This window comes from Bombus pyrosoma, linkage group LG2 (assembly GCF_014825855.1).
Source record: "Bombus pyrosoma isolate SC7728 linkage group LG2, ASM1482585v1, whole genome shotgun sequence".
NCBI lineage: Eukaryota > Metazoa > Arthropoda > Insecta > Hymenoptera > Apidae > Bombus > Bombus pyrosoma.
Genome location: NC_057771.1, coordinates 12,184,129 through 12,208,094, shown reverse-complemented (window position 1 = coordinate 12,208,094; position 23,966 = coordinate 12,184,129). Strand labels below are relative to the sequence as shown.

The 23,966-nt window shown below is 34.7% G+C and overlaps 7 protein-coding genes across 11 annotated transcripts; all 7 read right to left on the bottom strand.

Moving 5' to 3' along the window:
• Positions 1-667: 667 nt before the first annotated feature.
• Positions 668-2,537, bottom strand: LOC122573895 (odorant receptor 4-like). The gene is made up of 5 exons (XM_043740841.1): positions 1,741-2,537; positions 1,329-1,428; positions 1,138-1,248; positions 909-1,064; positions 668-814 (listed from the first exon to the last, which is right to left on the bottom strand). The coding sequence occupies exons 1-5, from the start codon at positions 2,535-2,537 to the stop codon at positions 758-760; spliced, it is 1,221 nt and encodes a 406-aa protein (XP_043596776.1). The 3' UTR covers positions 668-757.
• A 1,478-nt stretch (positions 2,538-4,015) lies between these two features.
• Positions 4,016-5,927, bottom strand: LOC122577877 (odorant receptor 4-like). Its single transcript, XM_043749592.1, has 5 exons — positions 5,131-5,927; positions 4,635-4,734; positions 4,444-4,554; positions 4,217-4,372; positions 4,016-4,141 (listed from the first exon to the last, which is right to left on the bottom strand). Exons 1-5 carry the CDS (start codon positions 5,925-5,927, stop codon positions 4,088-4,090), a joined length of 1,218 nt encoding a protein of 405 aa, XP_043605527.1. The 3' UTR covers positions 4,016-4,087.
• Positions 5,928-7,180: 1,253 nt separating this feature from the next.
• LOC122571918 (odorant receptor Or2-like) lies at positions 7,181-9,044 on the bottom strand. Its single transcript, XM_043736251.1, has 6 exons — positions 8,113-9,044; positions 7,931-8,030; positions 7,750-7,860; positions 7,523-7,678; positions 7,395-7,447; positions 7,181-7,319 (listed from the first exon to the last, which is right to left on the bottom strand). Coding segments are annotated over exons 1-6 (1,233 nt in total). The 5' UTR covers positions 8,925-9,044; the 3' UTR covers positions 7,181-7,318.
• A 680-nt stretch (positions 9,045-9,724) lies between these two features.
• Positions 9,725-11,765, bottom strand: LOC122572274 (odorant receptor 49a-like). 3 transcript variants are annotated; one of them, XM_043737072.1, is made up of 5 exons: positions 10,923-11,765; positions 10,584-10,683; positions 10,276-10,386; positions 9,982-10,137; positions 9,725-9,921 (listed from the first exon to the last, which is right to left on the bottom strand). In XM_043737072.1, the coding sequence occupies exons 1-5, from the start codon at positions 11,729-11,731 to the stop codon at positions 9,865-9,867; spliced, it is 1,233 nt and encodes a 410-aa protein (XP_043593007.1). In that variant the 5' UTR covers positions 11,732-11,765; the 3' UTR covers positions 9,725-9,864. The 3 variants fall into 3 exon arrangements, with proteins under 3 accessions (XP_043593007.1, XP_043593000.1, XP_043593016.1); XM_043737065.1 differs by having other exon boundaries at positions 9,725-10,137; XM_043737081.1 differs by lacking the exon at positions 9,725-9,921 and having other exon boundaries at positions 9,986-10,193.
• Positions 11,766-11,887: 122 nt separating this feature from the next.
• On the bottom strand, positions 11,888-14,648 carry LOC122572234 (odorant receptor 82a-like). Of its 3 annotated transcripts, none has more exons than XM_043737024.1 (6): positions 13,721-14,648; positions 13,561-13,660; positions 12,838-12,948; positions 12,600-12,755; positions 12,459-12,524; positions 11,888-11,995 (listed from the first exon to the last, which is right to left on the bottom strand). In XM_043737024.1, exons 1-5 carry the CDS (start codon positions 14,515-14,517, stop codon positions 12,468-12,470), a joined length of 1,221 nt encoding a protein of 406 aa, XP_043592959.1. In that variant the 5' UTR covers positions 14,518-14,648; the 3' UTR covers positions 11,888-11,995; positions 12,459-12,467. The 3 variants fall into 3 exon arrangements, with proteins under 3 accessions (XP_043592959.1, XP_043592954.1, XP_043592945.1); XM_043737019.1 differs by having other exon boundaries at positions 12,605-12,755; XM_043737010.1 differs by lacking the exon at positions 11,888-11,995 and having other exon boundaries at positions 12,152-12,524; positions 12,605-12,755.
• Positions 14,649-14,995: 347 nt separating this feature from the next.
• LOC122572308 (odorant receptor 22c-like) lies at positions 14,996-17,552 on the bottom strand. The gene is made up of 5 exons (XM_043737138.1): positions 16,753-17,552; positions 16,585-16,684; positions 16,010-16,120; positions 15,794-15,949; positions 14,996-15,719 (listed from the first exon to the last, which is right to left on the bottom strand). Exons 1-5 carry the CDS (start codon positions 17,550-17,552, stop codon positions 15,663-15,665), a joined length of 1,224 nt encoding a protein of 407 aa, XP_043593073.1. The 3' UTR covers positions 14,996-15,662.
• A 745-nt stretch (positions 17,553-18,297) lies between these two features.
• Positions 18,298-23,187, bottom strand: LOC122573831. The gene is given in 13 exon segments (XM_043740734.1): positions 18,298-18,453; positions 18,531-18,581; positions 18,583-18,687; positions 18,781-18,891; positions 19,223-19,322; positions 19,394-20,206; positions 20,369-20,471; positions 21,361-21,406; positions 21,487-21,543; positions 21,545-21,643; positions 21,737-21,847; positions 22,178-22,277; positions 22,349-23,187. Coding segments are annotated over 13 exon segments (2,565 nt in total). The 5' UTR covers positions 23,164-23,187; the 3' UTR covers positions 18,298-18,399.
• Positions 23,188-23,966: the final 779 nt, after the last annotated feature.

Sequence of the window (23,966 nt, the reverse complement as noted above, 5' to 3'; positions counted from 1 at the left end):
GGATCTTTATCGAGCATCTGATACCAGTTCGTCATGTAAACCATGTCATCAACTTTCTGGCACTGTCAGCAATATAAATTGTTAAGTTCGATTACGCTTTTTGGTAAAACCATGCCGATGTCTTCTAGCATGGTGGGTTACATCTCGATGGTACTCAGATTTTGTTTGTTGTGTATCGTTACTTTATCGATTTTTTTCTCATAATTTAGATTTCGCGGATGATTCTGACATCGGTCGCAGAGGTGCATATTCGTAGACGAATCAAATACAGCTATTTACAAATTCAAGTGCATTGATTGTGAGGTTGTTAAGTTTGAGCTCGTGATATCTTGTGCGTGCATCTGAAAATATATTACTATTCGCAACTATACTTGCAAATCGATGTATACTGCTGAAAAAAAACGAGCGTTTGATATTATATGTTATATATACAGCTAGAAACCAGTTCTGTAAGGCAAACAGAAGAGATCGAAAGCTGATATCATGCATAAGTGCTCGACGATTAGGTGTTACTGCTTTTCAAATGGTATACGACTGTAACCTATACAGTTGTTATGAAGAGATACATTTTGTATTGAAAGAAATTGCACTTTTAATACTGGACAAATTCGGAACTATTCCTATTTAGATTGGTCATCTATTACAATTAATTCTGATACCTGAATTTCACATTTCGAAGAGATCATCTGCGAAAATAAATTTTTAATAATATGATGATATGATTTTACGATTCTGATAGTAAAAGATATAAGTGTTTTTACCAATCTGTAACTGTTTGAAGCAAATTCAAATAAACTAATGACGTTTTTGCTACCTGGAAATTTTTAAGTGCAGAGGTTTATTATTCTATTTTACTTAAATTATTTGATTCGGTATACAGTGAAATTGTTTACAAATCAGAAACTTACGGAGCTAAAAGTGTTCAGAGATAATTCAATTATTTTTCCGGCAGTTAGTTTTGGTGGATACTGAGATATAGAGATCAGTAGAATGAGATTGTAAGCTTCTTTAGCTGGCAAATTATACCAGTCGATTTCATAAGAAACTGTACCAATTTCGCTACACTAATTATGATCATTGAGAATATCTAACGAGATGAAGAGAATACGCAAGTAAACAAAATTGTCTTGCAACTACCTGTTCAGAAAGAAGTTCGCCTATGTAGCAAAATATAAATATATTAAACGTGAAGGAAGTCAACAAAGTCATATAAGTCAATGTAGCGATTAGATCACTGTTCGCCCATTCCTAAAAGACATTTATCACAGTTTCAATTTCTTAATATTTATCTTAAACATAAATAAATGTATATTAATTGAATTGCTTACCACCAAAGAGTAATATTCGAGCATACACATATTTATCGTGCATTCTACGATCTCTGTCAAGCAAATCTGGTACAAAGCATCTTCGATATTTTTAGAAAATCTGAAATTTCGATGTATTTACTTTTTTATATAAAATTCAGTTTATAATATAAAAACTATTTGAACATGTATATGAATACAGTTAAGCGGGAAAGTAAGTAGCCAATTAGAACAACCAGAAATAGTAATCAGCGCGAAGTTTAATCGGACTGGTGTTAGTATTATATTGAGTTTCATTTATTCTATGTATATCCTTATATTATATAAACTATTTGGTAAATAAATGAAATTAATGTTTATATTATTGTTAAGTAAGCCACATATTCTTATAACGGTAGAAATATTATCAATTGATAAATTCGATATTCGTTACCTTAAAATTTCCACGTGATCTCGCACAATAACAGCAAAAAGATCACGATCCTTGCTCTCCACCAAATTCTGCAACCTTACAATCTGTATTTGAATCTGTCCACAAACATGAGTAACAAACACTGCAGCCAAACCATATGCAACCGTGGTGATGCTATACATAACCATAGCAGCGAAACAGTGAAGAAAGAACACGATTTCATACATAGGGCTGGACTGCGCATCAAAAAATGGGTCGTAACCGATATACGCCAATGGTCTAACTGTGTAATTTTCTCTAGTCCTCTCCTTGGACAAGAATTGCGCCACCGTGTGATAGGACATTCCACCTGTATATATAAAAACAGCGCACATGGTGATAAGCTTTCTGCTGATGCCCGCGTATTTTAACATGATCGCCCGATGACTCGGATCTTGCACTCTCTTCCAGTCATTTTTAAGCTGTCGGATGCATCTCTGCAGGAAGGCTCCTTTTAGGGCAAGGTAACTGTACTTAACTGTTGCAAATACACAGAAGCTAACCGGACCGAGCATTTTCATCTTCATGTAAAGATTTTTCTCTACGAAGAAGAAGTGATGGCCAGATGGCAAGATAATGAAGAATATGCTGCAGAAGCATATGATCATCACGATGATTGAGAGGAGGCGTTCCAGTCTGCTGGTATGATTGTTAACGAGTGGCCACATTCCAATCAGCTTCAACAGCCATTGACACATCTGCAGCGTGTAATGTATGTCGTTTTGGTAATGGTTGTTTTTTAGTTGATCGTCAACTATGGTGTATGATCGATCATACATACTGGCAACTCTAGCGCACACTGTCGACTGACCGATAGTATAGAAACTTTCAACACGATACTGTCAGAACGCAAGCGCGCGCTTCTCCGTTTCGATGAACTTCTCCACATGTTTCGTCAATGAGGGAATACGTTCGTAGGGGAAACTTTCTTCAGTGATTATTAAGCATGCAAGTTTTTTCATCCTTTACAGGTTCTGTATTCTCATGTTGGAGGAGAGGTTTAATGGAGTTACAGTGCAGAGTAATCATGCGATCGGAGAATAAGCGTATGTTGTGTAACACTTATTTTATTTTACTATAAGTGACGATATATATTATTGTGGTTCCTAAACGGCTGTGAAGAATTAATATTTCTGTGTCAAATACATTTATCGTTTTATTGCGTGCCAGTATGTATTATATTTTATATTGCATATACATTCTATTCTATCGATGTTTTAAATTGTAATAATTTTTATATATGTATCTATTTAATACTCTTTAGATTGTTTTGTGTAATGGACTTCTGTTTTGTTTTAGGAAAATTATGTTGTACCTGTTGCAATGCGAGAGATTGTTCATATGAAATTTTACTCTACTGCGTCCAATTGCAACTTATAGCAACTGAGTCTCTAAAGCTTAAGGGCAGTTTGGAAGAAACCAGGGATAGAAGTGTATACTAGGTAGAAGAAATGAGTGTTCACTTAATGAAGTTCTACTACTAATGTTTGAAGTTAGGAAAGTTATTGGGTTTAGTTAAAGAGGGTAGAGAGAAAAAGCAATTGGTTAGTGTATGTTTCATAGAAAGAGAAAGTCCAGTTCCGACATACAGGTCACATCAGAACAGCGACAGGTGATCGCGTGCGAAGTTCGAGTGTCCGACTAAAGGTTTGCAGACAAGAAAATAATAAAGCGCGCAGAGTTTAAAGAAAAGAAAATAGTATACTAATACCACACAATTTTGCGTCGTTGTGTTGTCTTTTGTTAGAAACAGCTGTCGTTTCCTTAAACTACTTCTAAAGCCTCGAAGGCTTTACAATTGTCTTGAAGCGCTGCTACAGTATCCTTTTATGTTAGTAGCGGCTATAGAATTTTATTATACACCTTATGGGTTATAAAAAAGGCGAAGATATTTTGGAGGAAATATTTTTCAGAAATAATAATTTACATATCCGGAAATGTAAGATTAAAATCTCTTTTTTAATGGATAATGAAAAGAAGAAAAATGTAAGTATGGGAAAAAGAAAGAACGGAAGTTAGAATTTTGAATATTCTGTTGCATATCCTTTCTAAAATACAATCACTAATTCAGTTTTTAATGTCACGTTTCTAATTTTCAAACGTTCATCGTATAATTTTGTCCGTTGTATATTTTAGAGTCTAACACTAAAATAATTCAAATTATTTTAATAATAAATTTCAGATTTCAGTCAGAATATTAAATAAATTATGTGCATTTCAGGTACAGCTTCAGCATCCCATTTGGGACAGAATGTCTGGAAAAGTAAGTATTCAGCAATAGACTGACACTATTTCATGGTAGTATTGTCAAAAATCATACATTTCATTATTAGTCTGTAACTGTTTGAAGTAGATTCAGATAAACTACCGACGTTTTTGCTACCTGGAAATAGTAAAGTATAAAATTTTGATTTAATTGTGCCATAATATTAACATTATTTCAAAAATAAGAACTTACGGAGCTAAAAGTATTCAGAGACAATTCAATAATTTTACCGGCCGTTAATTTTGGTGGATATTGAGATATAGAGATCAGTAGAATGAGGTCGTAAGCTCTTTTAGCTGGTAATTTATACCAATCAATTTCATAGGAAGAGTTACCAATTTGGCTACACTAATTATGATCATTGAGAATGCTTAATAATGTAAAAGATACATAAATAAGCGAAATTCTTTTGTAGCTACCTGTTCAGTGAGAAGTTCGCCTATGTAGCAAAATATAAATATATTAAATGTGAAGGAGGTCAACAGAGTCATATAAGTCAATGTAGCGATTAGATCACTGTTTGCCCATTCCTAAAAAGCATTTAACATAATTACACTTCCTTACAATTAATCTTTAAAATAAATAATGACATATTAGTTCAATTGCTTGCCATTAAGCAGTAATATTCCAGTATACACATGCAAATCGTGCACTCTACGATTTCTGTTAAGCATATCTGATACAAAGCATCTTCGATGTTCTTCGAAAATCTGAAATTTTCATTCATTTATTTCCTTATATAAGATTCTTTTCGTAATATAAAAGATTTCGTTATACATAAGAATACAGTCGGCAAGGGATTAAGTGTACAATTGGAGTAAATATCAATGAAGTTTAACCGAATTAGTATTAGTAGTGTATTGAATTACATTTTATTTATTATATGTATAGCATTATAATATATAGATTATTTATTAAATAATTGAAATTAATATTTACATCTTTTTGTAAACAGGTTGTATTTAACGAAACTTTATTGATACCACATTGCACTACCTATCCATTTATTTTTGTCACTGACTGTATGATATATAAATTGTATGAAAAGTGCATAAATTCTTATCATGTTAGAAATCTTATCAATTAACAACTTCGATATTCGTTACCTTAATGTTTCCACGTGATCGTGCACAATAACAGTAAAGAGATCACGATCCTTGCTCCCCACTAAATTCTGCAATCTTGCTATTTGTATTTGAATCTGGCCACAAACATGAGTAACAAAAACTGCAGCCAAACCATATGCAACCGTGGTGATGCTATACATAATCAAAGCAGCGAAGCAGTGAAGAAAGAACACGATTTCATACGTAGGACTGGACTGCGTATCAAAAAACGGGTCGTAACCGATGTAAGCCAATGGTTTAACTGTGGAATTCTCTTTAGTATTATCCTTGGACAAGAATTGTGCCACCGTGTGATAGGACATTCCACCTGTATATATAAAAACAGCGCACATGGTGATAAGCTTTCTGCTGACGCCCGCGTATTTTAACATAATCTGCCGATGAGACGGATCCTGCACTCTCTTCCAGTCGTTTTTCACCTGTCGAATGCATCTCTGTAGGAAGGCTCCTTTTCGAGCAAGGTAACTGTACTTAACTGTTGCAAATACACAGAAGCTAACCGGACCGAGCATTTTCATTTTCATATATAAATTTTTCTCTACGAAGAAGAAGTGATGACCAGATGGCAAGATGATGAAAAATATACTGCAGTAGCACGTGATCATGAGTACGATTGAGAGGAGCTGTTCCAGTCTGCTGGTGTGATTGTTAACGAGGGGCCATATTCCAATCAGCTTCAACAGCCATTGACACATCTGCAGCGTGTAATGTATGTCGTTTTGGTAATGGTTGTTTTTTAGTTGATCGTCAACTATGGCGTATGATCGATCATACATACTGACAGCTCTAGCGCACACTGTCGACTGACCGATAGTATAGAAGCTTTCAACACGATACTGTCAGAACGCAAGCGCGCGCTTCTCCGTTTCGATGAACTTCTCCACATGTTCCGTGAATGAGGGGATACGTTCGTAGGGGAAACTTTCTTCAGTGATTATTAAGCATGCACGTTTTTTCATCTTTTATAGGTTCTGTATTTGCATGTTGGAGGCGAACTGTGTTGCTTGAGTAGAGTTACAGAGCGCAGAAATCGTGTGATCGGATAATAAGTTTGTTGTAGTCCACTTTTTAAATTTTGTTATAGGCGATGACATATCTTACTATGGTTCCTAAACGACGTATGATGTGAAGTATGAATTAATATTTTTATGTTAGATATATATATTTCAAACTATAATATATGTTGGGTTAGCGTTGGAATTTTGGGCGTTTGACGAATCTTCAAGCGAATTGGCCATCGTGGTTATGTATTCTAACTGATCTTTATTGGTACAGATGTGATTATTACAAGAGTTAACAAGTAATAGCGGCGATCGGACAAACGAGATGTCGATGACAATGAATTTAGGTTCGATAACGAATCCGCGGCCAACGGGATGACGAATGCGATGTGATACATGATCCTGATGTGATTCAACGTACAAGTAGAACTCATCTCAATGAACTGACCAAGTGAAACTGCCTTATATACTCCTCTCCGTACCTCTCAGGTCAATCTTTGTTTTTAAGGAGAGCTATATAATTATTCCATACCTCTGTATACGTCCTTCCCGTGACCGTGGCTATTATTCCTCAGTTTTATTGTTTAAGTGCAGCTATAATAAAAAGTCTGGACTAAAGTATTGGGGACCTTCCCAAACGTTCCGAAAGAAAGGCCCCGATGTCCTTTCATCTCCGACATATATATATTGTAGTATTGTATGTCAGAATGTGTATGTCATACTTTCTGTTGAATACACATATTACACTATTAGTGTTTTAAATTGTTGGAATCTTTATATATATATATATTTAACCAATAGCGACATTTTCCAAGTTTGCCTGTCGAATGTTTTGTGCAATGGATGTCTGCTTTGTTTGAAGAAAATTACATGGTAACTTTTTATGTTAGCAGCAGTTTTAGAATTTTATTATTAAAAAGGGGAAAAAACGAAAGTTTAAAGTCCTGTCGCATATCGTTTCTAGAATTCAATGATTAATTCAGTTTTTAATGTCACTTTTCCAATTCTCAATCGTTTACCGTATTATTCTTCCTGTTGTATATTGTAAAGTTTAATATTAAAATAATTCAAATTATTTTAACAATGAATATCCGATTTCACTAAGAATATTAAACAGATTATGTAAATTTCAAGTACAATGCCAGCATCACATTTGGGACAGAATATCTGTAATAATAATTTTTCATTAGTAGAATGGCATAATTTCGTTTTAATATGATCGGAAATAGTAAGATTAATTACCAGTCGGTAACTGTTCGAAGTAAATTCAAATAAATTAGCGACGATTTTGCTACCTGGAAACAGTAAAGAGTAAAACTTTGATTTAATTGTGTCATAATATTAACACTATTTCAAAAATGAGAACTTACGGAGCTAAAAGTATTTAGAGACAGATCAATTATTTTTCCGGCCGTCAGCTTTGGTGGATATTGAGATATGGAGATCAGTAGAATTAGGTCATAAGCTCTCTTAGCTGGCAGCTGATACCATTCGATTTCATAGGAAGATGTACCAATTTGGCTACACTGAGTACGACCATCGAAAACACTTAATAATGTAAAAGATACATAAATAAGCGAAATTCTTTTGTAGCTACCTGTTCAGTGAGAATTTCGCCTATGTAGCAAAATATAAATATATTAAATGTGAAGGAGATCAACAGAGTAACATAAGTTAATATGGCGATTGCATCGCTATTTTGCCATTCCTAAAATATATTGTGAATAACATCTTTTCATAACCATAGGAAATAAAGAGATATTAATTGAATTGTTTACCATCATACAATAATATTCAAGTAAACACATAATAATCGTCGATTCGACAATCTCCATCAGACATATTTCATGCAAAGCTTCTTCAACATCTTTCGAAAATCTAAAATATCCACGCGTTTCGTTCTCTAACATTTCCTTTATTTTATAAAACTCTCATTGTATACTTATTTTATATTCCTTACCTTAAAACTTCCACGTGATCGTGTACAATAACAGACATAGAATCACGGCCGTTGTTCTTTCTTTTCTCGTTCTCCACCAAATCTTGCAATCTTGCTATTTGTACTTGGATCTGTCCACAAATGTGAGTAACAAAGATCGCAGCCAAACTGTATGCAACCGTCGTCACGCTGTACATGATCATAGCAGCGAAGCACTGGAGGAAAAACACAACTTCGTACGTAGGACTAGATTGAGTATCCAAGAACGAATCGTAGCCAGGATAAGTCAGTGGTCTAAATGTATAATTCTTCGTATTCCTTTCCTTCGATAAGAATTGCATTACCGTGTGATATGACATTCCGCCAGTGTATAGAAAAATGGCACAAAGTGTGATGAGTTTTCTGCTGACCGTCGCGTATTTTAACATGATCGTTCGATGATTCGAATCCTGTACCATTTTCCAGTCTTTTTCAACATGCTGGATGCATCGTTCAAAGAAGGCTCCTTTCACACCAAGGTAGCAATATTTAATTGTGGAAGAGAAACAAAAGCCAACTGGGCCGAGCAGTTTCACTTTCACGTGCACACTCTTCTCCACGAAAAAGATGTGATAAAATGATGGTAAGATAATAAAGAGCAAACTGGAGAAGCACATGATCATCAGTATGACCGAGACAAGCTGCTCCAGTCTACTGGTATGATTACTAACGAGAGGCCACACTCCGATTGGTTTTAACAGCCATTGGCACATTTGCAGCGTGTAATGTATGTCGTTTTCATAATGTATGTTTCTCAGCTGATCATCAACTGTGGCGTATGATCGATCATGCATACTGACAGCTCTGGTGTACAGGGACGACTGATCGACAGGATAGAAACTTTCGACACGATATTGTCAGAACGCAAGCGCGCGTCTCTTCGTTTGAACTCCTCCACGTGTGTGCGCTTTGTAGGCAAGGGGACACACAGTGGGGAAACTTTCGTCGATAATTAGCGAGCACTCATTCTTGTTTCTTTATTTGCAGGTTTTACATTCGTTGGAGGGTAGATCGAGTAGAGACATAGTGCAAAGAAATCATTTGATCGGATGATAAGTGTATGTCGTCTACTTCTTCTATTGAAAGATTTTGATATATTATTGCGGTTCCTTAATGCGGTGAGATTTGAAATACGATTATATCGTGCACCTATATTGGTATTGTTTTATATTGGCTATGCATATTATACAATTAATGTTATGAATTAAAAAAATGTTTACGTAAACTGTGTTACTTTCTAAATTCATTTTTAGTATATTCGTTTTTAATATAATGTATCATATGATATCTTTTATGCAAATAGAACGACTGTAAAAGTTTTTTATCTGTTCTTCGGCTTATATAAAATTAGATCTTCAATTAAATCTTAAATTACATTTCCGAGTATCTCATTTTAATGAAAATTTAATGTTAGTGTCCAAGAAAGTACAAAAAGGAGAAGCAAAAAGTGTAATTTAGAGGAACTTTGTGATATCATTTTTAACTTTAATATCCATACTTCTCTTTTAATATTCTCTTTAAATTCTTAACGTATAATCGTAAATTTAATTTTCAAGTATTTATTGTATAAATCTATCTTCCAAATTATTTTAATACGTAACGCAAGTACTTTATTATATTAAAATAATTCTAATCATTTCAACAATATATTTCGGTTTAAGCGCAGCGTATCCGATAAATCACGTAGAATTCAGGTACAGGGTTCTTTTCTTTACCATATCTTGGTAACTTTATTTAGAATTCAGTAACCGTTCGCAGCATGTTCAGATAAACTAGCGACGATTTCAACACCTAAAAATAATAAACATTATTACTCATTAAAAATTTCATTTTCAGTTCTGGATCACGTACAACGCCAAAAGTGTTCATCGATAGAACGAGTATTTTTCCAGCCGTGAGTTTCAGTGGGTATTTCGATATGGCCAGCACCAGAACGATGTCACGAGCTTTTCTTCCAGGTAGATTGTACCATTCTATATCGTACAAAGCGGTCGCGATTTCGCTACCCTGGTACAACACTCATATCTATTATGCCAATGGTTAATTATCCAATGGTTAAGTGTCTATGTTGAAACATGGAGTGAATAATGAGGCGAACAACTGTATGAATGAATCAGGTCTTGAGTATATACTTTTTATAAATACCTGCCCAAGAAGAAGCTCTCCTACGTAACAATATATCAGTATATTAAAGGTGAAAGAAGTTAAAAGGATGATATACGTTGAGATCGCGACTGAATCGCTAGTCTCCCATTCCTAAAATATATTGCCTTATAATTGTTGTTTTAAACACGTATACTGTTTTTTGGTATTTGAAATTATACATATGTTATGATACATATACGTGTAATATTAATTACATAATAATTTATACATAATTATACATATACGAGATTACGTTAATAATATTTGTTATTTGATATATATAGAATAATAATTTGCGTCACTTTTACCATCATACAGTAATATTCGAGTAAGCATATTAGCAAGGTGGACAGCATTACTTCTATCAAGAATAATCCTTGTAATGCAGTTTCAATGTTTTTCGTAAATCTGCAATGTCATAGTTATTTCTCGAGCAATATAATAATATGTAATTAAAGGGTTCAGTAGGAAAGTTGTATAAGTGCACCTTTTTCTAGAAATGAATTAAGCACAGAAAACGATGTATAGAGGATTTTTTAAATGAATTTTAATGATATGCTTTAATGTTTGAAGGCACGAAGATTTTTCTATCAAACTTTGCTCATAATTTCCTTTCCTTTCTTTTCTTAATTATTTAACTGCTTTACCTCAGAATCTCCACGTGTTCACTCACGATAATCGCCAAATGATCCTCGATCCCATTTTCTAACGCCTTCCCATCCTTCCTCAGGTTCTCCAGCCTCAACGTTTGTATCTTAATCTGTCCACAGGCGTGCGTAGTAAAAATTGCCGTCAAACTATATGCAGCCATCGTGATGTTACCTGTGACCAGAACGTAAACACAGTGCATACAATACACGATTTCATACGTGGGGCTTTCTTGAATATCGAAAAATGCCTCGTAGCCAGGGTAGGTGAGCGGCCTGATCGTTATGTTCTCATTAATCTTCTTCTTCGATAGTAATGGCATAATAGTGTGATAAGACAGGCCACCGGTGTACATAAATGCCGCACATAAAGTGATCAGATTTCTGCCCATGGTTACGTATCGAACCATGATTGCACGATGATCTTTGTCCTGCAGCATCTTCCAATTTTTCTTTACATGTTTGACACAACGACCGAGTTCTGAACTTTTCACGCCAAGGTAACCGTACTTAAACAGTGCAGTTACACAAAATGCTAATGGACCCAAGAACTTGATTTTCGTGTTCATGTCTTTTTCATAGAATAAGATATAATAACCGAATGGCACGATGACAAATTGCAAGATTGAACAGCAAATTATAATTAACACCACAGACACTATTTTCTCGAATTTGTTCACGTGATCGTGCAGGAAAAAGTAGATGCCTAAAGGCTTCAAGATCCAATGACAAAATTGGAATGTGTGATATATGTCGCTTTTGTAATGGTTATTTTGTGGATGATCGTTAACATCGCTGGAGGATCGCATGTTGACGCTTTCAGCGCACAGCGTCGACTAAACTCACTGAACGATGCTCACAACGATACTGAAAGGGATATATATTGGGACGCAAGCGCAAAACTGAATGAATGAAACTTTATTTCATAATCGATAGGTATTACGCGTATTGCAGTCACATGTTACTCTTGGCTGGCTTGTGTTTGGGTTTCCACTGTGGGGACTCGTCTCTATAGCGATATGTGGTCAATAGTTCTTGTCATTTTGCTTAACCTTGTGGTTTTTCTTGGGTCTCTATGGTCGAAAATTATATTTCTATACAGACAGCTTTTAAATATATGGTTTTAAAGATTTATTATTTTTTTTTTGTATGTCACGTTTCTCATGAATAAACTATTTCAAAGTTTGAGAAGGAGATATCTGAAAGGATGTAAATGCGAGAAGAAAAGAAGAACAACAGGATTAATGTACTTTTAGTGCAATTGTAAAATTTTGAAACAAATTTTTGTGAAGTACTATTTCTATCAATTGAGCTTTCGTGAAATAAATTGTTTAAGAAGTATGGATGTGAAGCATATAAAAAAATACTTTCGAATCATATAACACATATTTCTCCATGTTCAAAGTAACGTCATTTGGTATCTGTGACACATATATATACGAGGTAAAAGAAATACTTATTTATATATTCAAATTTACATAAATATGCTTGAATAAAAAATCTACTAAGTTTATTATCTAAATATATGTTTCTTACATGTGCAGTCTATATCATGGTCGTTTGACGAAGCATATTGAAATAGGTGAAAACAGTTTTTATTATCTGTAATTGCAAAGGATATTTCTTGAGAATTAATAATATTATTTTTTAAGAATTAAGAAAATTAAAAGGACATACATTACCAAAAGTGTACACGGACATGGTAATTATCTTTCCAGCTGTTATTTTAACTTCCATATGAGATCGTGAAATGATCATAATTATACTAAAGATATTTTTATCAGGCAACTGATACCAGTTCGTCATGTAAACCATGTCACCAACTTTCTGGCACTATCAGCAACATAACCGGTAACTCAATCAATCATGCAGATAATTATATTTAAGATTGTCGCTTAAGTTGCCTGTTTATTACCTGTTGCTTCAGCACTTCACCGATATAACATATTAAGAAAATGTTGAAAGTCATAGATAGAAATACCATAACATATATGATCATAGCCTGAACATTATGTTCAGACCATTCCTAAGGAAAATATAAATATTTTTAATTAGATCGATTATCTCTATTGTCTACGTTGATAAGTATTACAGTTTCTTTGTTTTGCCTCAATTTGTAAAACTTAAACAAAATTTTATATTATCATATTTGTTATTGTAGAGAACATATTTTTTAATATCATATAATCAATCAGATTGTAATGGCAATAGTAAACAAAATGTATAAAAAGTTTGACGCCCAGTCTCTTTGTGGAATTGAGGCAGTAGTATTGATGAATATATATAGTCAGGCAAATTACTATTAACAAGGAAACATACAAAAAAGTTATAAGTTTTCAGGACAAAAGCAAAATTTTAATGATTAATGAACATTGGATATTTATCAATAATAACAATGATGAATGATAAATGATAATGGACATATTTGATGACTACTGAATAAAAAATATAATTCAATAATTATTGTTGGAAATAATGAAAGTTTTGTTTTATAATTCTTTTATCGACACTTAGGGATAGAATACAAATCTTTCCATCTTCCTTCGTTCTTCTCTAATTAATTTCAGAAATTTTGCCTCTCGTCGGTAGATCCATAAAATTACCATATATGTATATATTTGTTATTATATTAGCATACCGCAAGTATATAATAGCAGGGCATGCACATACCCAGCATACATTTGAACATTTCCATGAAGTAGATTGGGCTCATTATACGTTCAATACGTGCTATCAAACTGCATTTAATATTACATTAGGTAAATTTATTAAAGTATCAGGATAAAATAAAATATTACCTTAGAACTCTCAAATGATGTTCAACGATTACACCGATTTTGTTAATCTGGGCTTGCTTATTCTGTTGCTTGGTCTGATTTGTGAATTCGTCGACCCACGTCACCATTATGTTCAACTGACCAAGAGCGTGGCTTGCAAATACGGTAGCAAGACTGAAAGAACCTGCAGCGCCCGAACTCACTACAATTGCTGACAGGAATTGTGTACCGAGGATTATGTCGTGTGTCGGATTGGTCTGAACAGCGAATTTATATGCCGGGCAAGGTAAAGTATATATGTCCATGGTTTCGTTACCGACTTTGATGGTCCGTCTAAACGCACCCAATACAATGCAAGTATAAATCATGGTGCCCTGCATAAAACCTGCGCAAAATCCAGCAACATAGCGACCGAGTTTGGCGTTCTTCCACATCTCATGCCGATCCTGCACCCTCGTTATCATCTTCCAATCGGATCGCACGCGTTCTATGCAATAATTTATATCCTCTTGACGTAACAACAGCACAGCGTAATTGAACCCATCGACACACCAGTGGCTTAAAGGACCAAGCGTCTTGAGTTTCAAGTAGATATCTTCTTTTACGAGAATCATATGAAGGAAACCAGGGACTATTGTGAACAATACGATGCACCAACAGATCACGATTGAAATTTGCGCTAAGATTTTTTCGCGTCTCGTGGCAGAAGGTGAGTTGGGCCAAGCGCCCATTGGTTGTAAATACCATCGGCTCAACTGTACGCTGTATTCACCGAGATTACCATACTTTTTCTTAGCTGCAACGAGCTCGTCTGCCATTGTATTCCCTGATCGAAGTTCCGAATGCAACTGAACCGGGGGAACAATAGTTCGCGTTGCTTATTGCTTGCGCATACTTCCCCAAAGGATTCGCGCCGATCGATTCGTCTAGTGACCTGCTGCAACTTTTTGCTGTAAATGAATCTCAATACGCTTCAAGTTGTTGATAGTAGTTTTATGAGTTGAGCAATATTGGGGGAATGGAGCGGAGAAGGACTTGTATATTCGCAGAGGAGGCATTTTAAGTGTGAAATATGATTTAGAAATCTGAAATGTGCCAGATCATTTCGGTGCATAAGTTGGTAGGTGAATGTACAAAGTTTGGAATAATTCTGGTCAAATAATCATTCTAAATTTTAATTATTGAGTTATACTTTTGCTATCTATTTCTTGCTATAAGAAATAGGTAACTTTAGTTTACAGAATAATGTGTTTTCAGGTAATGATAGTACAGTATATTGAGTATATTTAGTATATTGAGATGACGGCTGTAACATCCGTAGTCAGTAACGATTTTAACATCTGTAACAGAAGACATTCGATTGAAGTACATTGCACCATGATTGATAGACACTTGTGCGTAAATGCGTATTAGCTACAATGAAGTTTTAGAATTGTTCATGTGCTAAAAGTATGGTATATGGCAAATCAGATTCGAGAAACTTACTGTCTGTGCAGTTGAAATCTCCTTATAACCACCTGTTGATTCAATCCGTAGCAAGGCATGTATGTGTATCTATACAATCCAGTGAAATTTCTAGAAATGTTTTCACGAATGAATATAAATATATTTGATATTGTTTGAATAAGTAAAAAATAACTAATGCATACTAATCAGTAATAATTTCAAAAGCTATTCTAGATTAAAATAATAATAATTTCACATGAACTTTCAATAGTATTAATTTTTCAGGAGTGTTGTCCAATAATTAATTGTCTAAAAATATGATTAGATATAATTATAATTTTATCAACCATCTCAATGAGATTTATGCTATAATATGTTCTTTTTTACTGCACATCAAAAGCACACATTTAATCATCATAAAAGGTGAAAGAAATATTTTTTGTACCTCCAAGTTGTTTTAACAGAAAAATGATAAAGTTTATTGTCTAAGTAGATATACGTTAAAGATATGTGCAGCTTACGTCATCGTCGTCTGACGTAGCATATTTAGGTACGCAAAAACTGTCTTTACAATCTGCAATCACACGTGATTCCATGAATATTTTTGAGTGAACTTCTTTCAAAATTAAAAGAATTAAGAACACGTACATTAGCGAATGTTAATACGGACATGTCAATTATCTTCCCCGCAGTCATTTTAACTTCCATGCTAGACCGAGAAATGATCATAATCAGATTTATGATATCTTGGTCAGGCAAATGATACCAGTCTGCCATATAAACCATGTCTCCAATCTTTTTACACTATAGGCATTTGAATCAATGAGTTTAAAGTATTAGATTATGTTACCGTACGTTCATTACCTTTTCCATTATTATTTCACCGATGTAACATACTAAAAAAATGTTGCAAGTCATAGAAATAATTATCATAACATATGCAGTTATGTTCTGAATATTATGTTCAGACCATTCCTGAGGAAAAGTAAATATTTTCAATTAGATTCAACAACTATAATGTTCAGACGAATTTTATAGCCTTTTTATTGTTTTAATTTGGGGAGCATATATTAATCAGATTAATTAAGTATTTGTAAACGCGACATTAGACATTATTCTTTTGAGTTTTCAACATAGAAACGTACGAAACGTATTATATTGAAGGCCCACGGAGCGAAAGCAAATTTTCAAACAATTTAACACAAACTACGCTTAAATTTAATAAATATATCCAATGATTAATCGGCATACTTGTCAATGACCATTATTATATTATTATAACGAATACTTAATAATTAATTTATAAACTCAAAGATTCTTTGCTGTGACAATAAAAGTCTCACTTGATAATTGCTTTTTTCATTTCATAATAGAAATTTTGTTTCCAATCAGTGGTCCTATAGAATTACCATATACATTTCTTAATATGTTTAGCATACCGCAAGAATGTAATAGCTAGGCATGCACATACCCAGCATACATTTGAACATTTCCATGAAGCATATTGGACTCATAATACGTTCGATACGTGCGATCAAACTGCATTTAAGAATACATTAGTCAAATTAATTAAACTATCAAAATAAGAATATAAAAACAAGTATTACCTTAGAGCTCTCAAATGATGTTCCACGATTACACCTATTCTATTGGCACGAGCATTATTATTCTGATCTTTCGAATGCTGATTCACGAATTCGTTGATCCAAGTTACCATTATATTTAACTGACCAAGAGCATGGCTTGCGAAAACTGTAGCAAGACTAAACGCGCCAGCGGCGCTTGATGTTGCGATAAATGCTGATAAAAATTGTGTACCAAGAATGATATCGTGTCCTGGATTAGTTTGAACTGGAAGTTTATACGCTGGGCAAGGTAAAGTATATACGAGGATGGTCTCATTTCTGACTTCGATGGTTCGTTTAAATGCTCCTAATACAAGGCAAGTGCAAAAGACGCTCCCATGCATGAAAGCGGCGCAGAAACACGCGATGTAACGACCGAGTTTCGCATTTTTTAGCATTACTCGTTGGTCATCCAACCTTGTTATAGTCTTCCAGTCGGTTCTTATATGTTTTATGCAATAATGTATGTCACCTTGGCGTAGCAACAACACAGCGTAATTGAATCCTCCGACACACCAATGACTAAGTGGACCAAACATTTTTAGTTTGAGGTAAAGGTCTTCTTTCTCGAGCAGGATGTTTAATACGCCAGGAATTATAGTGAACAATGAAAAGCACCAGCAAATCACATTTAAAATCCATGACATGAATTTTTCGCGGTTAGTAGTAGAATTTGAAGAGGGCCAAGCGCCTATTGGTTTTAAGATCCATCGGTTCACCTGTATGCTGTACTCGCTAAGACTACCAAATTTTCTTTCAACTGTTACAGGGTCGTCTGCCATTGTGTTCACTCAGCAATGTCGCCGTTGCAACTGAACCGAGGGGACAGTACTCTGTGTTGCCCAATGTGCGCGCATACTTTGTCAAAGGATTCGCGCCGATCGATTCTGTCAGTTGCTGTTTACCACTTTTTGTGGCGGTAAATTAATCTATGTGCAATTCAAATTGTTGACACTTGTCGTACGAATTGGACAATGTACACGCAATAGAGATCGAGTTACGTTTTTATAAAAAATATGTGTTAAAAAGTCTTACTACAGAAATGAATAGGCGAAGTTAAATATCTTCTTCAAATAATTGATTTGGTGGGAATATATTATACTGGAGTTCGTAGATATTGTCCGTGTATGAAATATATATTTGAGTGCACGACCGTCAAGTTGATTCTTCAGTTACTTATGTGGAGAGATGCAGACAAATATTATTGCAAATTACTATATTTTTCATTATTTTAGTGCAGCATTTTTATTGCACTAAGCATCTCTTTTATTGTTTTTGAATTAATATGAGGTAACTGCCAAATGACACGCGATTCGAAATGCCAAATGGTTATGTTGTCGCGTACAATGTATTTATTCGAAAGAATATTTCAGAAAATAGCATAAAAATACTTTTTACTTTAATATATAATAAATAATATTATAATATATAATATTTAATAAATAATTTTTACTTTAAAGTGATTTACAAATTTTCATTTATCTAGCCATTTATTATACTTAAAAATGAATCCATTTCTCTAAAATATAGTCTTTCAAATCAGTAGAACTTCGAAACACTTTTTGTCCGATAACTACTTCAGATTTTAATAAGAAGATACGAAAGCAAATATAATATGATTTCGTATTTTCATGTAGTGAGAGTACGGAGCAGACTCAAATATGCGAATGCGGACTTTAACACCTGTAGCGGAGAAAATTCTACAAGAATGCGGGTTATATAATTCAAAATAATCAACGAATAGATAAATATACGCTTACGCTGCAGAAACTGGCTAAGGATAATTCGACGATTTTTCCAGCTGTTAATTNTCGTGGAAGAGTTTGCAACGGCGAATATTAAAATCAGTCCCAGTGCTTTCTTTTGTGGCAAACGATACCAATCGATCATATAGGCCGAAAGACTAATGTTCCTACACTACAATATTGAAATTACAGTATTTTATTAGAATTGCATTTATAGTTCAGATAAAATAATACCAAACAATAACTTTCAAAATAAGTAAATTACCTGTTCAGATAAAATTTCGCCAATGTAACACAGGATGAAAATATTGAACGTAAATGATATGAGCAATGTGCAATAAGTCAATGTTCCTATAGTTTCACTTTGCTCCCATTCCTAGAAAACTGACAACAAAATATGAGAAATGTAATTCGATATATCGATACAGTAGAATTCCGTTTATCTACTTATCTACTTATTTGAGCAAAAATTTAGTCAGTATTCAATTAAATGAATTTCGGTTGTTTGAATTTGCTAATATGAACATGGATTCATATTAGGTAAACGAAAGATTAAAGTTGGTGAAGAGAAACGTGGGGCCCTCATGATATGAATTTCAATTATATAAGGTACTTGTCAATGTTGTCAAAATTATGCGTAATTATACAAGTTCGTGTAAATGGAGTTCTACTGTATTTTAATATCTTTATCAGCATCACTTCATTACCGTGAGTAAATAATATCCGAGAAAACAAATATTCATCGTACAGCCTATTAGTTCCACGAAACATATTTCGTTAAGAAGGTCTTCTATCTGAGATATAAAACTAAAAATTGTTTGAAAATTATATGTTTACATAGTCCATACGATCTACATAAACACTGAAACACTCTTTACCCTAGTATGTGTAAATGATGTTCTACAATATCGCCTAATCGTTGTTCATGGACGTTCAAGTTCTTTTCTTCTTCCAGACTACCGACAAGTCTTTGAAGCTTTCTCACGAGGATTCCAAACTGTCCACAGACGTGCATGACGAATACAGCAGCCAAGCTGCAAGCACCGACAGTTACTGAATATATCACAAATCCAGCCAAACATTGCATGAACTGCACGATTTCAAACGAGGGACTAGTCCGTGGATCCAGAAGACCGCGGTAAATAGGAAACGCTTGTGACCTCACGGTTTCGTTGTCGATGATTTCCGTGCGTTTGGTGCATAGTGGCATCACGGTGGTATAGAAAAATCCGCCGGAATACATGAAGCCAGCGCAAAAGATCGCCAAAGATCTCCCAATTCTTGCATTCTCTTTCATAATTTCTCTGTCTTCTTGTCGCAGTTGCGCATAAATACGATCCCAGTCTGAACGAATATTCTCGATACATTTTCCAATCTTGGCACCACGAGAGACGAGGATGTAATATTTAATCGCAGCCATCATGCAGAAACTGAGCGGACCGATCATTTTGATCTTGGTATCGAGATCGCCTGTTTTGTCGAGGAGAGTGCAGAGAGCGCAAGGTACCAGGAGGAAACTTATTAAAAAGGAGCTAATCAAGGTGAGGATGATGGAATTGATCTTTTCGGTTGTTGTGATACACAGGGAAATAGGCCAGACTCCGATTGACTTGAGCAACCAACGATTTATCTGGATACTATACATCCAGTCTTTCCATGAATGGGTTGATGGATTTACAAGGACGACCATACTGTATGGAATGATATTAACGAGTCGAAAGTGCACGCACAACTGAAGGGATGATGAACGGTGATACATCGATTACTGAAGTTTTCGACATCGCGCATGTGCTAATTTCGTCGGCTTTCTCTCTACAAACCTGATTCGAGCAGCTTGCCAGTGCAGAACTTACCTCCTAACCACTAGTTGATTCGATCCGCGAGGAGGTGTGTATGCGTGCACGGCGAAGCCATAAGTGCGAACGTATGGTATTAGAAATGCTTCTCCCATGAGTTCTATATAATTTTTATGTGCGATATTTCGGTTACAATACGTTTTTCGTAAATGCTATCATTCTTTTTTTTCTGTATCTTACCTCCTACTGTCGTATCACGTTTGTGATTTGAATCACAGTTATAATTCAACAAAGGCATATTGCATTTGTGATAAAGTTTAGTTTTCAATTAGTTTCAGTTGTATGTGTTACAGTAATCGCGTGAATTAGTCACTGTGCGTAATATAAGGATGGGATGACGGAGGATAATTTGGACTTTTTCGCAGGATGGGAAAGCTGATCAGAGGTATGTTTTAATCACCGGTCATTTTGACAGCACATGGTAGGAAGAGGTATACAAGAATTGTCGGTAGGTTTAATGTTAAATAATTGGTCTAGTTGGAATATATTATGCTGCAATTCGTAGATATTGCCCGTATATGAAACATACATTTGAGTGCACGACCGTTAAGTTGATTCTTCAATTATTTGTATGGAGAGATACAAACAAATATTATTGCAAATTACTATATTTTTCATTATTTTAGTACAGCATTTTTATTGCACTAAGCATCTCTTTTATTGTTCTTGAATTAATATGAGGCAACTCCCAAATGACAAGCGATTAGAAATGCCAAATGGCCATGTTGAAGCGTACAATGTATTTATTCGAAAGAATATTTCGAGAAATAGCATGGAAATACTTTTAAGATTTCAAAATTTTTACTTTACAGTGATTTATAAATTTTTATTTATCTAGTCATTTATTATACTCAAAAATGAATCCATTTCTCCAAAATATAATCTTTCAAATCAGTAAAACTTGGAAACACTCTTTGTCCGATAACTAGTCTAGATTTTAATAAGAAGATACTAAAGCAAATATAATATAATTTCGTATTTTCATGTAGTGAGAGTACGAAGCAGACTCAAATATGCGAATGCGGACTTTAGCACCTGTAGCGGAGAAAATTCTACAAGAATGCGGTTTATATAATTCAAAATAATCAACGAATAGATAAATATACGCTACTTACGCTGCAGAAACTGGCTAAGGATAATTCGACGATTTTTCCAGCTGTTAATTNTCGTGGAAGAGTTTGCAACGGCGAATATTAAAATCAGTCCCAGTGCTTTCTTTTGTGGCAAACGATACCAATCGATCATATAGGCCGAAAGACTAATGTTCCTACACTACAATATTGAAATTACAGTATTTTATTAGAATTGCATTTATAGTTCAGATAAAATAATACCAAACAATAACTTTCAAAATAAGTAAATTACTTGTTCAGATAAAATTTCGCCAATGTAACACAGGATGAAAATATTGAACGTAAATGATATGAGCAATGTGCAATAAGTCAATGTTCCTATAGTGTCACTTTGCTCCCATTCCTAGAAAATTGACAATAAAACATGATAAATGTAATTCGATATATCGATACAGTAGAACTCCGTTTATATAAATTCTACTTATTTGAGTAAAAATTTAGTCAGTATTCAATTAAATGAATTTCGGTTGTTTGAATTTGCTAATATGAACATGGATTCATATTAGGTAAACGAAAGATTAAAGTTGGTGAAGAGAAACATGGGGCCCTCATGATATGAATTTCAATTATATAAGGTACTTGTCAATGTTGTAAAAATTATGCGTAATTATACAAGTTCGTGTAAATGGAGTTCTACTGTATTTTAATATCTTTATCAGCATCACTTCATTACCGTGAGTAAATGATATGCAAGGAAACAAATATTCACCGTACAGCCTATTAGTTCCACGAAACATATTTCGTTAAGAAGATCTTCTATCTGAGATATAAAACTAAAAATTGTTTGCAAATTATACGTTTACATAGTCTATACGATCTACATAAACATTGAAACACTCTTTACCCTAGTATGTGTAAATGATGTTCTACAATATCGCCTAATCGTTGTTCATGGGCGTTCAAGTTCTTTTCTTCTTCCAGACTACCGACAAGTTTTTGAAGCATTCTCACGAGGATTCCAAACTGTCCGCAGACGTGCATGACGAATACAGCAGCCAAGCTACAAGCACCGACAGTTACTGAATATATCACAAATCCAGCCAAACATTGCATGAACTGCACGATTTCAAACGAAGGACTTGTCCGTGGATCCAGAAGACCGCGGTAAATGGGAAACGCTTGTGTTCTCACGGTTTCGTTGTCGATGATTTCCGTGCGTTTGGAGCATAGTGGCATCACGGTGGTATAGAAAAATCCGCCAGAATACATGAAGCCAGCGCAAAAGATCGCCAAAGATCTCCCAATTCTTGCATTCTCTTTCATAATTTCTCTGTCTTCTCGGCGCAGTTGCGCATGAATACGATCCCAGTCTAAACGAATATTCTCGATACATTTTCCAATCATGACACCACGGGAGGCGAGGATGTAATATTTAATCGCAGCCATCACGCAGAAGCTGAGCACACCGACCATTTTGATCTTGGCTTCGGGATCGTCTGTTTTGACGAGAAAAGTGCAAAGAGCGCAAGGTACCAGGAGGAAACTTATTAGAAAGGAGCTAATCAAGGTGAGGATGATGGAATTGCTCTTTTCTGTTGTTGTGATACACAGGGAGATAGGCCAGACTCCGATTGATTTGAGCAACCAACGATTTATCTGGATACTATACATCCAGTCTTTGTCCCATGAATGGGTTGATGGATTTACAAGGATGACCATACTGTATGGAATGATATCAACGAGTCAAAAGTGCACGCACAACTGAAGGGATGATGAACGGTGATACATCGATTACTGAAGCTTTCGACATCGCGCATGTGCTAACTTCGTTGGCCTTCTCTCAACAAATCTGATTCGAGCAGCTTGTCAGTGCAGAACTTGCCTCCTAACCACTCGTTGATTCGATCTGCGAGGAGGTGTGTATGCGTGCACGGCAAAGCCATAAGTGCGAACGTATGGTATTAGAAATGTTTCTCCCATGAGTTCTATATAATTTTTATGTGCGATATTTCGGTTACAATACGTTTTTCGTAAATGCTATCATTCTTTTTTTTCTGTATCTTACCTCCTACTGTCGCATCACGTTTGTGATCTAAACCACAGTTATAATTCAGCAAAGGCACATTAAATTTGTGATAAAGTTTAGTTTTCAATTAGTTTCAGTTGTATGCGTTACAGTAATCGCGTAAATTAGTCACTGTGCGTAAGATAAGGATGGGACGACGGAGGATAATTTGGACTTTTTCGCAGGATGGGAAAGCTGATCAGACATATGTTTTAAAAGTTTGAAGCATGATTTGCAGACGTGATACATGTCAGACGATCTCATGCTGGTGAATGCTAAGGTATGCTATATATACTACTTTTTAATAATTTCACTGATATTCGAATTAGCGTTTAAATGTTATACCGAGTTTCATGGATATTGACTACAGCGAAATTATTCATTATGCGATGACGAAGGGAAAGCAACCCTTACTTTCTGTTTTTAACGAGTTTTTTTGTGCTTAGGTGTCTTTTTA

Excerpts from the sequence above, each read along its gene's own strand:
- LOC122572274 (XM_043737065.1), bottom strand. The coding sequence starts at position 11,731 with ATGCGATCCTCCAGCGATGTTAACGATCATCCACAAAATAACCATTAC. Across the intron at positions 10,684-10,922 it reads GAACACGTGGAGATTCTGAG|ATTTACGAAAAACATTGAAA; the intron begins GTAAAGCAGTTA and ends ATGACATTGCAG. Across the intron at positions 10,387-10,583 it reads TCGAATATTACTGTATGATG|GAATGGGAGACTAGCGATTC; the intron begins GTAAAAGTGACG and ends AATATATTTTAG.
- LOC122572308 (XM_043737138.1), bottom strand. The coding sequence starts at position 17,552 with ATGGCAGACGACCCTGTAACAGTTGAAAGAAAATTTGGTAGTCTTAGC. Across the intron at positions 16,121-16,584 it reads CTAGCTATTACATTCTTGCG|GAATGGTCTGAACATAATAT; the intron begins GTATGCTAAACA and ends ACTTTTCCTCAG. Across the intron at positions 15,720-15,793 it reads CCGTATTAACATTCGCTAAT|ATTGTAAAGACAGTTTTTGC; the intron begins GTACGTGTTCTT and ends GTGTGATTGCAG.
- LOC122572234 (XM_043737010.1), bottom strand. The coding sequence starts at position 14,517 with ATGGCAGACGAGCTCGTTGCAGCTAAGAAAAAGTATGGTAATCTCGGT. Across the intron at positions 12,756-12,837 it reads GTGAAGTGCTGAAGCAACAG|TGCCAGAAAGTTGGTGACAT; the intron begins GTAATAAACAGG and ends TGTTGCTGATAG. Across the intron at positions 12,525-12,604 it reads CATGTCCGTGTACACTTTTG|ATAATAAAAACTGTTTTCAC; the intron begins GTAATGTATGTC and ends TTGCAATTACAG.
- LOC122577877 (XM_043749592.1), bottom strand. The coding sequence starts at position 5,927 with ATGTATGATCGATCATACGCCATAGTTGACGATCAACTAAAAAACAAC. Across the intron at positions 4,735-5,130 it reads GATCACGTGGAAACATTAAG|ATTTTCGAAGAACATCGAAG; the intron begins GTAACGAATATC and ends TGAAAATTTCAG. Across the intron at positions 4,373-4,443 it reads GCGAACTTCTCACTGAACAG|TGTAGCCAAATTGGTAACTC; the intron begins GTAGCTACAAAA and ends GATCATAATTAG.
- LOC122571918 (XM_043736251.1), bottom strand. The coding sequence starts at position 8,924 with ATGCATGATCGATCATACGCCACAGTTGATGATCAGCTGAGAAACATA. Across the intron at positions 7,861-7,930 it reads TTGAATATTATTGTATGATG|GAATGGCAAAATAGCGATGC; the intron begins GTAAACAATTCA and ends AATATATTTTAG. Across the intron at positions 7,679-7,749 it reads GCGAAATTCTCACTGAACAG|TGTAGCCAAATTGGTACATC; the intron begins GTAGCTACAAAA and ends GGTCGTACTCAG.
- LOC122573895 (XM_043740841.1), bottom strand. The coding sequence starts at position 2,537 with ATGTATGATCGATCATACACCATAGTTGACGATCAACTAAAAAACAAC. Across the intron at positions 1,429-1,740 it reads GATCACGTGGAAATTTTAAG|ATTTTCTAAAAATATCGAAG; the intron begins GTAACGAATATC and ends TCGAAATTTCAG. Across the intron at positions 1,249-1,328 it reads TCGAATATTACTCTTTGGTG|GAATGGGCGAACAGTGATCT; the intron begins GTAAGCAATTCA and ends AATGTCTTTTAG.